Below are 15,152 nucleotides of genomic sequence, written 5' to 3'. Positions count from 1 at the left end.
ACTTTGGCAAAGGGTGAAGTCTACAATACTTAGTCCACTCTGTTTGTAACATATTTTAGTTTTGGGAACAGAAAACTGTATTGAGATCAAATGTTTCAACGATGACAACATTTTGTATAATTCCATCTCAACCCATCTTCCCACACTGCCCGCCACTGGGCTTCTTCTCATCACCATATTTGGTAGTGAGTGGTTTCCGTTTCGCCAAACGGATGCTTCACATTTATACATCCGGTAAAATATCTGTCTCATTGTTCTATCTGTGGTGATATCGTCTTCGGATTTGCAGTGTGTAAGGGCGCTTACATGAACCGAACAGCGCCCTCTGCTGTTCTGGAGCTGTGAACCTAAAATCATCCAAGTCCCGTCGAGAAAAAAACTAAGTATGGCTTGTGACAAACATAGAAAGATCAAACTGCTAGAAAATATATTGAATAAAGCGTCATTGTAAATAAGAATTTGTTCTTTAACTGACTTGCCTAGTTAAATAAAGGTTAAATAAAAAATAAAATCTAGCCAAGCATTGATGGACCAATTACAATGGAGGATTAGGTAACCAATCACGAATCACGTTGTTGCGACGTCCAGTACGACTGCGCACGCTGGCATGAGAGAAACAAAAAACATATTTATCAACTTTCTAAACCGGTAGGCTACCTAAATGACTAATTATTTCAAGTTGAATTGGTTTTAAACACGCGATATATGCTTTGATATTTCTCAGTTATTATTTTGAAGTTAGCCTGCTAACGCTAGCCAGGAAAACATTCATAGCAGGGTAACTAGCTAAGGCTAAACCACAGATACAAGGGGTTAGTTATCATAATATTTGGCTAAATTGCTGTGAGATAATTATGCCTTTGGCTCACTTTGCAAACCTGTTATATGTTAGCTAGTCATTACAATCTCATTTATAAGCCATGCTGGTTCGGCTATTTCAGAAATGTGTCATATGCCTACACACACACAGGTAGTACAGGAGTGGCCTGAGGGCATACACTTGTTGTGAAATGTATTGTATTGTTTTTAAAATTGCATAACTGCCTTAATTTTGCTGGACACCAGGAAGGCAACAGCTAATGGGGATTCATAATACATACAAATACACTACCAAACGGTACTGACAATGTTTAATCTGATTTTTCTCCAGATTCAAGCATGGACGCTCAAAAAGATGTGCAACCCCCCAAGCAACAGCCTATGATCTACATATGTGGGGGTAATGTCTGCTGTTCGGAAACTAATATTCTATTATACTGTACATGGGGTGCTATTTTTCTAAAAATCCATGCTTTGTCTTTGTACTGTAACTAAGACTATTAGTAATTTTTCATAACATGCTGTCTACCCTTGTTTTGTTCACCCATATCTATACATGTATCTACGTGGTTGATGTACTACTGCAGCTCCTGCCTTACAGAATGCTTACCAGTATGTCTGCTGTAGTAGTGGCTGAAATGTTGTTTTCCCTCCAAACAGAATGCCACACTGAAAATGAAATTAAGGCTCGTGATCCAATCAGATGCAGAGAGTGTGGATACAGAATCATGTACAAGAAGAGAACCAAGAGATGTATCCTTTTAAATAGTGTTTCTGCTGCACTTATTTTCCTGTTCGCTGCTATTTGCCACAGAAAAATCATTGCCACCAAGCAAAAAAAATATATATTTAATGTGAAAATATATTTCTGCTGAGGCACACTTTGAAGATGCTAGAACAGTAGACATTTTACTTTTCCTGTGCAAATGAAATGAGTGATTAATAGAAAAATCTGACAAGCCCATAGTAGAATAGTTGGTCTATTTACCTAGTTGGCTTGTTGTGTGTTCTATGCGAAAGGAATATTCTGTTATGGCTCAAGTTATGAGTGCCATAGGGCATTGTGTCAAGAAGCAGTGCGGCTTGGTTGGGTTGTGTTTCAGAGGATACACGGCTCTCCTGAGTCTGTACAGGAGTTGCAGCGATGAGACAAGATTTTCACTACCAATTGGATACCACGAAAAAGGGGTACAATTTTTATTTTTTACATATTTTTTTTTATGAGTGCCTTAGGGAATATGGATTCTGATAAGCAGTCAATGAACAACAATTTTTGCAGTCGCAAAAACAAATATTCCCAAAATGTTAAAAGAATTCTAACAAATAATTTTACCAATGTGTTATTGGGCTCATTTCTGGAGGTGGAAATTCTATTTTAGATGGTGTTTGCATAATTTTATTGTCATTATTTTACTCCATTATTTTGGAGTAGAATGACCTTTTAAAAGGTCACCTGAACGGAGCTTCGGTCCTTCTACATAAGAATTCTAGGAGGGACCCAATCATTACTGTACATTATAGAAAATTGCCCTGTGATAGACTAACATCCTGTCCAGGGGGTGTACTTGTACATCAAGCTGACTCACGCTACAAAAACAGGCTCCTGCTCATATTAGCCGTTATGGCTCGCACAAGCCAAGACTCGTGCAAGGCTACTTACTATATGAAATCATATTTTCCATTCTTGTTGCTATTCCTCGACTCCCAGACTCCAGTGGTTGTGTTTGACGCGCGGTGAAGTGGACGACTACAACTTTGACTCATTTTGGTTCTGTTAGTTTTTAGTGTGTCACAGTGTTGCACCAAGTCACCGACACTTCATATTCTTTCTAGGAAATCCCACAGGCTTGGGAAGCAGTGCCAGTATGGGTGCCCAGTTGGTTGATTATGTTCCTGCAACTGTAATCAATGATAGATATGGTTTATAAAATACATCCTGATTGATTGAACTTGTGGTTTTTGCACATCAAGAAATGAAACTGAACAATATTGTTATCATTTGAAAATACAAAGAATGCAAATGTGTTAATTAGAAACAACAGAATCTATATAAATCAGATTTAAACAACAGTTGGCCTTAGTTGCTTCAGGGTTGTTGAGTCTATCAGCAGACAAAAAATAGATATCACCCAAAAATAAATATTGGACACTGTTAAAACATTTGCATGGAGAAAAGCACCAGGAATGGACAGCTTTCTCATAGAATTAACATTTTGGGACAAGGTAGCCCCCCTATTTACACAAATGACAACACACAGCACTCAATTTTTTACTTAGGCAAGTCCGTTAAGAACAAATTCTTATTTTTAATGACAGCCTAGTGGGTTAACTGCCTTGTTCAGGGGCAGAATGACAGATTTGTACCTTGTCAGCTTGGGATTTGAACTTTCAACCTTTCAGTTACTAGTCCAACACTCTAACCACTAGGCTACGCTGCCGCCCCTACACTCTAACCACTAGGCTACGCTGCCGCCCCTACACTCTAACCACTAGGCTACCCTGCCGCCCCTCCACTCTAACCACTAGGCTACCTGCCGCCCCTACACTCTAACCACTAGGCTACGCTGCCGCCCCTACACTCTAACCACTAGGCTACGCTGCCGCCCCTACACTCTAACCACTAGGCTACGCTGCCGCCCCTACACTCTAACCACTAGGCTACGCTGCCGCCCCTCCACTCTAACCACTAGGCTACGCTGCCGCCCCTACACTCTAACCACTAGGCTACCTGCTGCCCCTACACTCTAACCACTAGGCTACGCTGCCGCCCCTACACTCTAACCACTAGGCTACGCTGCCGCCTCTACAATCTAACCACTAGGCTACGCTGCCGCCCCTACAATCTAACCACTAGGCTACGCTGCCGCCCCTACACTCTAACCACTAGGCTACGCTGCCGCCCCTACACTCTAACCACTAGGCTACGCTGCCGCCCCTACACTCTAACCACTAGGCTACGCTGTCGCCCCTACACTCTAACCACTAGGCTACGCTGTCGCCCCTCCACTCTAACCACTAGGCTCTAACCACGCTGCCGCCCCTACACTCTAACCACTAGGCTACCTGCTGCCCCTACGCTGCCGCCCCTACACTAGGCTACGCTGCCGCCCTCCACTCTAACCACTAGGCTAACCACGCTGCCGCCCCTCCACTCTAACCACTAGGCTACGCTGCCGCCCCTCCACTCTAACCACTAGGCTACGCTGCCGCCCCTACACTCTAACCACTAGGCTACGCTGTCGCCCCTCCACTCTAACCACTAGGCTACGCTGCCGCCCCTACACTCTAACCACTAGGCTACCTGCTGCCCCTACACTCTAACCACTAGGCTACGCTGCCGCCCCTCCACTCTAACCACTAGGCTACGCTGCCGCCCCTACACTCTAACCACTAGGCTACGCTGCCGCCCCTCCACTCTAACCACTAGGCTACGCTGCCGCCCCTCCACTCTAACCACTAGGCTACGCTGTCGCCCCTCCACTCTAACCACTAGGCTACGCTGTCGCCCCATTCAGTACTTCCTACTTCCATGTATGAAACAGTTATTTCAGTTCTGTTAAAATCTGGAGAGTCCCCTGCTCATTATAGATCCATAAGTTGAGACAAAATAACAACAAAGCTCATAAGCAATAGAATGGCAAAAGTCTTACCAGATTTGATACATATCAATCAAACAGGGTTTATTAAAAATGTACACAAACAAATACAAACAAATACAAACAAATACAAACAAATACAAGAACATGTTTCAGTTTAAAACAATACGCTAAATCAATAATGGTCTTTTTCTTTTCACTTTCCAGCTGAAATAATATATTTAATAAAAACATTTCTTGAAGCAAAAATATACACAAATAATACATTATCTGATCAAATTGCTTTAGAAAGGGGAACAAGACAGGGATGCTGTCCACTCTCATGTTTGCACTGGAAATTGAACCGCTTCCAGAAAGAATTAGATAGGACACAAACATATCAGTGTTGATAAACATGAATATAAACTAAAGATGATCCCCCTCATATACCTGACCAATATTGAAAACTCGACCCCCTTGCTAAAAATATTTTCAGAATGTTCTAAAATCTCAGGATATGAAATTAACGTGGATAAAAAGAAAGAAAGCATAACTCATGATCTACAGCAATCCTCTAAGTTAGGGGTGTCAAACTTATTCCTTTATTCCTAGTGTCTGCTGGTTTTTGGTTGTTCCTTTCAATTAAGACCTAGAAAATCAGGTTAGGGGAGTTCCTTACTGAGACCTAGACAACCAGGTGAGGGGAGTTCCTTACTGAGATCTAGACAACCAGGTGAGGAGAGTTCCTTACTGAGACCTAGACAACCAGGTGAGGGGAGTTCCTTACTGAGACCTAGACAACCAGGTGAGGGGAGTTCCTTACTGAGATCTAGACAACCAGGTGAGGAGAGTTCCTTACTGAGACCTAGACAACCAGGTGAGGGGATTTCCTTACTGAGCACCTAGACAACCAGGTGAGGGGAGTTGCTTACTGAGACCTAGACAACCAGGTGAGGGGATTTCCTTACTGAGATCTAGACAACCAGGTGAGGAGAGTTCCTTACTGAGATCTAGACAACCAGGTGAGGGGAGTTCCTTACTGAGACCTAGTCAACCAGGTGAGGAGAGTTCCTTACTGAGACCTAGTCAACCAGGTGAGGAGAGTTCCTTACTGAGACCTAGTCAACCAGGTGAGGAGAGTTCCTTACTGAGACCTAGTCAACCAGGTGAGGAGAGTTCCTTACTGAGACCTAGACAACCAGGTGAGGGGAGTTCCTTACTGAGACCTAGACAACCAGGTGAGGGGAGTTCCTTACTAATTAGTGACCTTAATTCATCAATCAAGAACAAGAGAGGAGCAAAAACCCGCAGACACTTGGCCCTCTGTGGAATGAGTTTGACACCTGTGCTTTAAGTGGTCCGCAAAAAATATAAAATACTTAGGATTCTTAATAAGTGCCAACAAATATATAAAGATAACTTTATTCCATTACTCAACCACATGAAAGCAGATCTAATTAAATGGAATAATCTTCCCATGAATCATACAGGGAGAATAAAACTCTTTAGAACGGCATGGCTGACAAAGGTTTTGGTTTTATTTTTGGTAATACCAATTACCCCACCAAAGACATTCTTTAAAATGTATACTCTGTCAAAACAGACTTTATGGGCAGTTAAAACTCATAGAATAAAAAGGAAAGTTTTACATCTTCCTGAGTCTGAGGGTGGTTTTAACCTTCCTGAGTCTGAGGGTGGTTTTAACCTTCCTGAGTCTGAGGGTGGTTTTAACCTTCCTGAGTCTGAGGGTGGTTTTAACCTTCCTGAGTCTGAGGGTGGTTTTAACCTTCCTGAGTCTGAGGGTGGTTTTAACCTTCCTGAGTCTGAGGGTGGTTTTAACCTTCCTGAGTCTGAGGGTGGTTTTAACCTTCCTGAGTCTGAGGGTGGTTTTAACCTTCCTGAGTCTGAGGGTGGTTTTAACCTTCCTGAGTCTGAGGGTGGTTTTAACCTTCCTGAGTCTGGTTTTAACCTTCCTGAGTCTGGTTTTAACCTTCCTGAGTCTGAGGGTGGTTTTAACCTTCCTGAGTCTGAGGGTGGTTTTAACCTTCCTGAGTCTGAGGGTGGTTTTAACCTTCCTGAGTCTGAGGGTGGTTTTAACCTTCCTGAGTCTGAGGGTGGTTTTAACCTTCCTGAGTCTGAGGGTGGTTTTAACCTTCCTGAGTCTGAGGGTGGTTTTAACCTTCCTGAGTCTGAGGGTGGTTTTAACCTTCCTGAGTCTGAGGGTGGTTTTAACCTTCCTGAGTCTGAGGGTGGTTTTAACCTTCCAGACTTGGAATTGTATCAACTCTCTACCCAAGGCTTTTACTTGTGACATATAGTTAAACACACTAACGAGGAACAATGGGTACATAATGAAGATGTGCATGCTCATCCCCAGAATCTTTTTACATGTCTATTTTCAAAGATAAAGCTAAGAACATGAACAACTTCATAGTTAAAAACAGTATAACAATATGCAAGAACATGAAACATATTTTACAAGAACCAATGTCACTCCCTAAAAACACAACCATTTGGAACAATTCTTGGATAGCTTTTCACAATTCCCTGATAAATTGGTCCACATGGAAAACTAAAGGCATAGAAACCATAAATGACTTGGTCACAGGAAATAAATGTATTTCCATGACAGAATTAAAAGGTCATTTTGGACCAATGTAGATACAGTATTTTCAAATAAATGCAACTTAAAAGTTTCATATCATGAAATGTTGCTTTTTAAGTCATTTGGATATCAGAGAAACCTCGAGGGAATCTTATTTGAGTCAGAAAAGGCTGTTCATGTGATAGGTAAGATATATAAAACCTTGCAGAGAGCATATCCAACTGACAACCTCTTAGAAAAATATATAAACTATTGGAACCAAGACATAAAAATAACTGATGTTGGAGGGAATGTTGGGACATAACTAACGAAGTTACAGTTGTCAAAAATGTACGCTTAATCCAGCATAAACTAATGTATATAATTTCTTATACAAGAGACATGATTCACAAATTCTACAGCACAATGGCAGAATCATCTCTGAAGTGTAAAACTAACAATGACTCAATAATCCGTGAGTTCTGGGAACGTTATAAAGTCCAAAAGTTATGGGCAGAGTTAAACAGATGGCTGTCAGAAGTATTACAATTTAAATGGAATTTTAATTTGTTTGTCTGCATACCGACCGGGCATGCATAATTTCCTTGTTTTTGAAAGAAAAGCACATTTTTTGTCCATTAAAATAACATCAAATTGATCAGAAATACAGTGTAGACATTGTTAATGTTGTAAATGACTATTGTAGCCACCCCGCTGATCCTCAACACTGGGGCTTCACAAGGGTGCGTGCTCAGCCCCTTCCTGTACTCCCTGTTCACCCACAACTGCGTGACCATGCACGCTTCCAACTCAGTCAAGTTTGCAGACGACACTAGAGTGGTAGGCTTGATTACCAACAACGACGAGACTGCCTACAGGAAGGAGGTGAGGGCCCTTGGAGGGTGGTGTCAGGAAAATAACCTTGCACTCAAAGTCAACAAAACTAAGGAGATGATTGTGGACTTCAGGAAACAGCAGAGGGAACACCCCCCCATCCACATCGATGGGACAGTAGTGGAGAAGGTGGAAAGTTTTAAGTTCCTCTGCATACACATCACGGGCAAACTGAATTGGTCCACCCACACAGACAGCGTGGTGAAGAAGGCGCATTTAATTACTTAAAAATCATACAATGTGATTTTCTGGATTTTTGTTTTAGATTCCGTCTCTCACAGTTGAAGTGTACATATGATAAACAATTACAGACCTCTACATGCTTTGTAAGTAGGAAAACCTGCAAAATCGTCAGTGTATCAAATACTTGTTCTCCCCACTGTATATATATGTACATATTCTTATTCATTCCTTTACACTTGTGTGTTAAAGGTAGTTGGGAAATTGTTCAATCATTTGTTAGATATTACTGCATGGTCGGACCTAGAAGAACAAGCATTTCGCTACGCTCGCATTAACATCTGCTAACCATGTGTATGTGACAAATAACATTTGTCAAGACATCTCCACTACAGGACCTTGATGAGTGTGGATGTAGAATTGTGTCATGTTTATTGTAGTGACTGAAGGGTTCAGTTGTCTGTTTGTCCCCAAGGAGTAGGAGTCCAAAGTAGGTTAGGAGTTTCCTAGTCTTGGAGTATAACCTTACACATCTATACATATGCAAATGATAAGTTAGGAGTTACCTAGTCTAGGAGTTTCACCTATAAATATGCTAATTATTTCGACACCTTAAAGAGATACTGGAGCAATATCATTCATAGCACTCTATCATTAATATTACTACTTACTGGATATGACTTTGAACTGAATACAGAGGCCTATGTGCCCTGGTCAGAAGTAGGGTACTTCATATGAAATAGGATTCCATTTAGGATGTATAGTAGTGCACTACTTAGGGAATAGGATTCCATTTAGGATGTATAGTTGTGCACTACTTAGGGAATAGGATTCCATTTAGGATGTATAGTAGTGCACTACTTAGGGAATAGGATTCCATTTAGGATGTATAGTAGTGCACTACTTAGGGAATAGGATTCCATTTAGGATGTATAGTAGTGCACTGCTTAGGGAATAGGATTCCATTTAGGATGTATAGTAGTGCACTACTTAGGGAATAGGATTCCATTTAGGATGTATAGTAGTGCACTACTTAGGGAATAGGATTCCATTTAGGATGTATAGTAGTGCACTACTTAGGGAATAGGATTCCATTTAGGATGTATAGTAGTGCACTACTTAGGGAATAGGATTAGGGAATAGGATTCCATTTAGGATGTATAGTAGTGCAATACTTAGGGAATAGGATTCCATTTAGGATGTAGCATATTTCACTGGTTTCCCAGAGAGTTCTGTTCCTGAAGTGTCCCCAGAGGTAGATCCTCATTCTTCCCTGACATCACCTAACTGCTGGCAGCATAACTGGCTCCTCTCTCCTGCCAAGCACCAGTTCTCCCTCATGCAGTGGCCTCATGAAATATCTCTCCTCTCTCAGCACTGCAATGCAACAACACCGCCCCCTTTTGTGATGTCACTGCTGACTCCACCAGTAGGGGCGTGTCCTGACACCAGATCTTCCATCCAGCTTAGACTAGGCTGCTGCTCTAGGGGGAGGAAAGCTTTGACACTGCAGCGTCCAGAGATAATAATGGGGAATGGACAGGATAAGCCCTCTGGATCCGGGGGGGCTAAAACGGACCAGGCCACCCCAGGATTCAGGAGAAGAAGCAGAGCCGGGAGCACGGAGAAGCCCAAGGCAGGGAAGGGTCCCCCAGAGAAGGGGTCGATGGCCAACGGAGCCACCCAGGGGGACAGGAACCAGAGTAAGGACATTCCACCAGACACCAGCTATCTGGACGCCCCCGCTGGAGCTCTGCCGCCCCACCTGGGCCGGCTCAAGAACGAGGGTAACCACCTCTTCAAAAAAGGACAGTTTGCAGATGCTGTGGAGAAATACTCTGCAGCCATCGATGGCTGCTGTGACGCAGGTGGAGTACAATCAATAGCAGTGGCTTGTTACAGAGTCTGATGTCTCAGGATGGGGTTTAGTCTCAAGAGTTCATGACCTCATACATGTCTTTGATGTGTGTTTCATCTCAGCAGGCAGCAGCATGTTACTCAATCAGGACCGGCTCTAGCCTTTTGGGGGCCCTAAACTAGATTTGGTTGGGGGGCCTCACACCTTATGTATGCGGGTGTTTGAAAATCCAGAAATTTCAGCCTGTTTTGGTGGGATGGAGTTTTGGCCTTCCATGGTGACATCACCATGTGTTAAATTGGTTAACCGACCAATAAGAAAGAGAGTTCCCAACCTCTCTCTCAATAACAGCACATTCTTTGTTTCCCCCTCGCCACTCCTTGACAGTTCTAGCAAAATTCTTGATTAAGAAATTGCCTTTTGCTAAGAAGCTATTTTAGTTTATTTTGAACCATTTTAATTTAAAACAATCTCAGTAAAGTACTTAAATGTTACAAGAAATGATTTATTATTGAGATAAAAACTGCTGCATTGGACCATTAAAGCATGTTTCCTGCAATTGTTATTCTACACATTTTCACATGGGGCAGAGAGGAAGTTGCAATTGTACAACACATTTTATGCAATTCTACCCATTTTGCCATGGGGTGGAGATATTTATTTAGCAGTTTTAGAGCAAATGTCCTGCAATTCTACCCATTTTACATGGCTTATGCTGTGTTAATGACATCTGAGTGAGAATGACGAACAAAATCAATGCGGGCCCCCTGGAAGTCAGGGCCCCTGGACACGTGCCCTGCGTGCCCGGTCGCTATTTGGCCATGATTAATACAAGTTTAGATAGCAAAAAAAATTGTTAGCTGGCGGCTAATTGAGTCGGTGATGGACATAACAAGACAAACTGCTGATGCACAACCACATTTCTAAATTCTACTATTTTAACTCTCAATAGTAAGTTGAGACCCCGACTGAGTTCCTAATGTACAACAACAACAAAAATGTCAAGTGACCGCCTGGAACCGGCCCTGAACTTAATAGTTCAGGTTCCAGCAGTGAAGGAAAGTGGCTTAGTGCAAAATTCATTTGATATAACTGTGGAAACAGGCCTACAGGCCCTACACCAGATGTTTTAACAGGAAACAGACCTACACCAGATGTTTTAACAGGAAACAGACCTACAGGCCATACACTAGATGTTTTAACAGGAAACAGGCCTACACCAGATGTTTTAACAGGACACAGGCCTACACTAGATGTTTTAACAGGAAACAGACCAACACTAGATGTTTTAACAGGAAACAGGCCTACACTAGATGTTTTAACAGGAAACAGGCCTACACTAGATGTTTTAACAGGAAACAGACCAACACTAGATGTTTTAACAGGAAACAGGCCTAGACTAGATGTTTTAACAGGAAACAGGCCTACACTAGATGTTTTAACAGGAAACAGGCCTACACTAGATGTTTTAACAGGAAACAGGCCTACACTAGATGTTTTAACAGGAAACAGGCCTACACTAGATGTTTTAACAGGAAACAGGCCTACACCAAATGTTTTAACAGGAAACAGGCCTACACTAGATGTTTTAACAGGAAACAGACCAACACTAGATGTTTTAACAGGAAACAGACCAACACTAGATGTTTTAACAGGAAACAGGCCTACACTAGATGTTTTAACAGGAAACAGACCAACACTAGATGTTTTAACAGGAAACAGACCAACACTAGATGTTTTAACAGGAAACAGGCCTACACTAGATGTTTTAACAGGAAACAGGCCTACACTAGATGTTTTAACAGGAAACAGGCCTACACTAGATGTTTTAACAGGAAACAGGCCTACACTAGATGTTTTAACAGGAAACAGGCCTACACTAGATGTTTTAACAGGAAACAGGCCTACACCAGATGTTTTAACAGGAAACAGGCCTACACTAGATGTTTTAACAGGAAACAGACCAACACTAGATGTTTTAACAGGAAACAGACCAACACTAGATGTTTTAACAGGAAACAGGCCTACACTAGATGTTTTAACAGGAAACAGACCAACACTAGATGTTTTAACAGGAAACAGACCAACACTAGATGTTTTAACAGGAAACAGGCCTACACTAGATGTTTTAACAGGAAACAGGCCTACACTAGATGTTTTAACAGGAAACAGGCCTACACTAGATGTTTTAACAGGAAACAGGCCTACACTAGATGTTTTAACAGGAAACAGGCCTACACCAGATGTTTTAACAGGAAACAGGCCTACACTAGATGTTTTAACAGGAAACAGGCCTACACTATATGTTTTAACAGGAAACAGGCCTACACCAGATGTTTTAACAGGAAACAGGCCTACACCAGATGTTTTAACAGGAAACAGGCCTACACTAGATGTTTTAACAGGACACAGGCCTACACTAGATGTTTTAACAGGAAACATGCCTACACCAGATGTTTTAACAGGAAACAGGCCTACACTAGATGTTTTAACAGGAAACAGGCCTACACTAGATGTTTTAACAGGAAACAGGCCTACACCAGATGTTTTGACAGGAAACAGGCCTACACTAGATGTTTTAACAGGAAACAGGCCTACACCAGATGTTTTAACAGGACACAGGCCTACACCAGATGTTTTAACAGGAAACAGACCAACACTAGATGTTTTAACAGGAAACAGGCCCAACACTCGATGTTTTCACAGGAAACAGGCCCTACACTAGATGTTTTAACAGGAAACAGGCCCAACACTAGATGTTTTAACAGGAAACAGGCCTACACCAGATGTTTTAACAGGAAACAGGCCCTACACTAGATGTTTTAACAGGACACAGGCCCTACACTAGATGTTTTCACAGGAAACAGGCCTACACTAGATGTTTTAACAGGACACAGGCCTACACTAGATGTTTTAACAGGACACAGGCCTACACCAGATGTTTTAACAGGAAACAGGCCTACACCAGATGTTTTAACAGGAAACAGACCTACACTAGATGTTTTAACAGGAAACAGGCCTACACTAGATGTTTTAACAGGAAACAGGCCTACACTAGATGTTTTCACAGGAAACAGACCAACACTAGATGTTTTAACAGGAAACAGGCCTACACCAGATGTTTTAACAGGAAACAGGCCTACACTAGATGTTTTCACAGGAAACAGGCGCAACACTAGATGTTTTCACAGGAAACAGGCCCTACACTAGATGTTTTAACAGGAAACAGGCCCAACACTAGATGTTTTAACAGGAAACAGGCCTACACCAGATGTTTTAACAGGAAACAGGCCCTACACTAGATGTTTTAACAGGAAACAGACCAACACTAGATGTTTTAACAGGAAACAGGCCCTACACTAGATGTTTTAACAGGAAACAGGCCCTACACTAGATGTTTTAACAGGAAACAGGCCCTACACTAGATGTTTTAACAGGAAACAGGCCCTACACCAGATGTTTTAACAGGAAACAGGCCTACACCAGATGTTTTAACAGGAAACAGGCCTACACCAGATGTTTTAACAGGAAACAGACCAACACTAGATGTTTTAACAGGAAACAGGCCTACACCAGATGTTTTAACAGGAAACAGACCAACACTAGATGTTTTAACAGGAAACAGGCCCTACACTAGATGTTTTAACAGGAAACAGGCCTACACCAGATGTTTTAACAGGAAACAGACCAACACTAGATGTTTTAACAGGAAACAGGCCCTACACTAGATGTTTTAACAGGAAACAGACCTACACTAGATGTTTTAACAGGAAACAGACCAACACTAGATGTTTTAACAGGAAACAGGCCCTACACTAGATGTTTTAACAGGAAACAGGCCTACACCAGATGTTTTAACAGGAAACAGACAAACACTAGATGTTTTAACAGGAAACAGACCTACACTAGATGTTTTAACAGGAAACAGGCCCTACACTAGATGTTTTAACAGGAAACAGGCCTACACCAGATGTTTTAACAGGAAACAGACCAACACTAGATGTTTTAACGGGACACAGGAGTAAGAGGCCCACTGTCAGTGATGTAGGATATTGTGGGTACTTGAATAATGACAATGAAGGTAGTCATAAGGACTGCGACAGGAAGATCATGTTCCTCCCAGCTGCTGTGTGTGTGTGTCATGGAGGAAATGGGTATTAGACCCAGGTTCACGTTAAGTGTCACTCGTTCCTAGTTTCTACAGGGTCCATTTCCTGACACACAGGCCTCTTTGTTGTCATTGGGCTTTATGATAGTCATCCCAGAGCCCTCATCAGCCAATCCCTATTGCTGGTAGTGTGTCTGGCTCGTGACATGCTGCTGTGTAAGCATTAACATTACACTCCTGCAAATTGGATTCAGTTGAATTTCCAAAACGTCATGAAAGCTCGTGGGTGGCAACACAAATAGATGCTAGTAGCAGGGAAAAACACAACAGCCAACAACATTATCTAGACTGACAGGAATCCATCACTACTGTGTAATGACTGATGATGGTCAACAATGGCTGACGCTGCAGATTGAGCTCCTTGGAGAAAGGGCAGTGGAAAGCCTTTTCCTTGTAAATGGATTGACCATGCAAACTGTACGGTGTGCACACACACACACTCAACTGTTTGTTGTTAAAGGTATAGAGAGGACCTGTGTATTCTCTACTCTAACAGAGCTGTTTGTTGTTAAAGGTATAGAGAGTGGAGAGGACCTGTGTATTCTCTACTCTAACAGAGCTGTTTGTTGTTAAAGGTATAGAGAGTACCTGTGTATTCTCTACTCTAACAGAGCTGTTTGTTGTTAAAGGTATAGAGAGTGGAGAGGACCTGTGTATTCTCTACTCTAACAGAGCTGTTTGTTGTTAAAGGTATAGAGAGGACCTGTGTATTCTCTACTCTAACAGAGCTGTTTGTTGTTAAAGGTATAGAGAGTGGAGAGGACCTGTGTATTCTCTACTCTAACAGAGCTGCTTGTTGTTAAAGGTATAGAGAGGACCTGTGTATTCTCTACTCTAACAGAGCTGTTTGTTGTTAAAGGTATAGAGAGGACCTGTGTATTCTCTACTCTAACAGAGCTGCTTGTTGTTAAAGGTATAGAGAGGACCTGTGTATTCTCTACTCTAACAGAGCTGTTTGTTGTTAAAGGTATAGAGAGTGGAGAGGACCTGTGTATTCTCTACTCTAACAGAGCTGCTTGCTACCTGAAGGATGGGAGCAACACAGAGTGTATCCAGGACTGCACCAGGTGAGGA

General features: G+C 42.1%; 2 protein-coding genes across 2 annotated transcripts in view; both read left to right on the top strand.

The window, feature by feature from the left end:
• Positions 1-540: 540 nt before the first annotated feature.
• LOC115127689 (DNA-directed RNA polymerases I, II, and III subunit RPABC4) lies at positions 541-2,763 on the top strand. Its single transcript, XM_029657305.2, has 4 exons — positions 541-648; positions 1,151-1,219; positions 1,480-1,572; positions 2,535-2,763. Exons 2-4 carry the CDS (start codon positions 1,159-1,161, stop codon positions 2,555-2,557), a joined length of 177 nt encoding a protein of 58 aa, XP_029513165.1. The 5' UTR covers positions 541-648; positions 1,151-1,158; the 3' UTR covers positions 2,558-2,763.
• A 6,268-nt stretch (positions 2,764-9,031) lies between these two features.
• Positions 9,032-15,152, top strand: part of spag1a (sperm associated antigen 1a) — a 37,640-nt gene continuing 31,519 nt past the window's right edge. The window contains exons 1-2 of the mRNA XM_065018075.1: positions 9,032-9,920; positions 15,046-15,145. Of these exons, the coding sequence (XP_064874147.1) occupies positions 9,392-9,920; positions 15,046-15,145 (629 nt within the window). The 5' untranslated portion in view covers positions 9,032-9,391. The remainder of the gene's footprint in view (positions 9,921-15,045; positions 15,146-15,152) is intronic.

The sequence above is a fragment of the Oncorhynchus nerka genome, linkage group LG4 (assembly GCF_034236695.1).
Source record: "Oncorhynchus nerka isolate Pitt River linkage group LG4, Oner_Uvic_2.0, whole genome shotgun sequence".
Taxonomy (NCBI): Eukaryota; Metazoa; Chordata; class Actinopteri; order Salmoniformes; family Salmonidae; genus Oncorhynchus; species Oncorhynchus nerka.
This window is presented reverse-complemented; position numbering and strand designations above follow the sequence as displayed.

What these genes read in the sequence shown, in the direction of transcription:
- LOC115127689 (XM_029657305.2), top strand. Translation starts at nt 1,159, where the DNA reads ATGGACGCTCAAAAAGATGTGCAACCCCCCAAGCAACAGCCTATGATC. An exon ending in TATGATCTACATATGTGGGG is followed by an intron (nt 1,220 to 1,479) that starts GTAATGTCTGCT and finishes CCCTCCAAACAG; the next exon opens with AATGCCACACTGAAAATGAA. An exon ending in CAAGAAGAGAACCAAGAGAT is followed by an intron (nt 1,573 to 2,534) that starts GTATCCTTTTAA and finishes CCCAGACTCCAG; the next exon opens with TGGTTGTGTTTGACGCGCGG.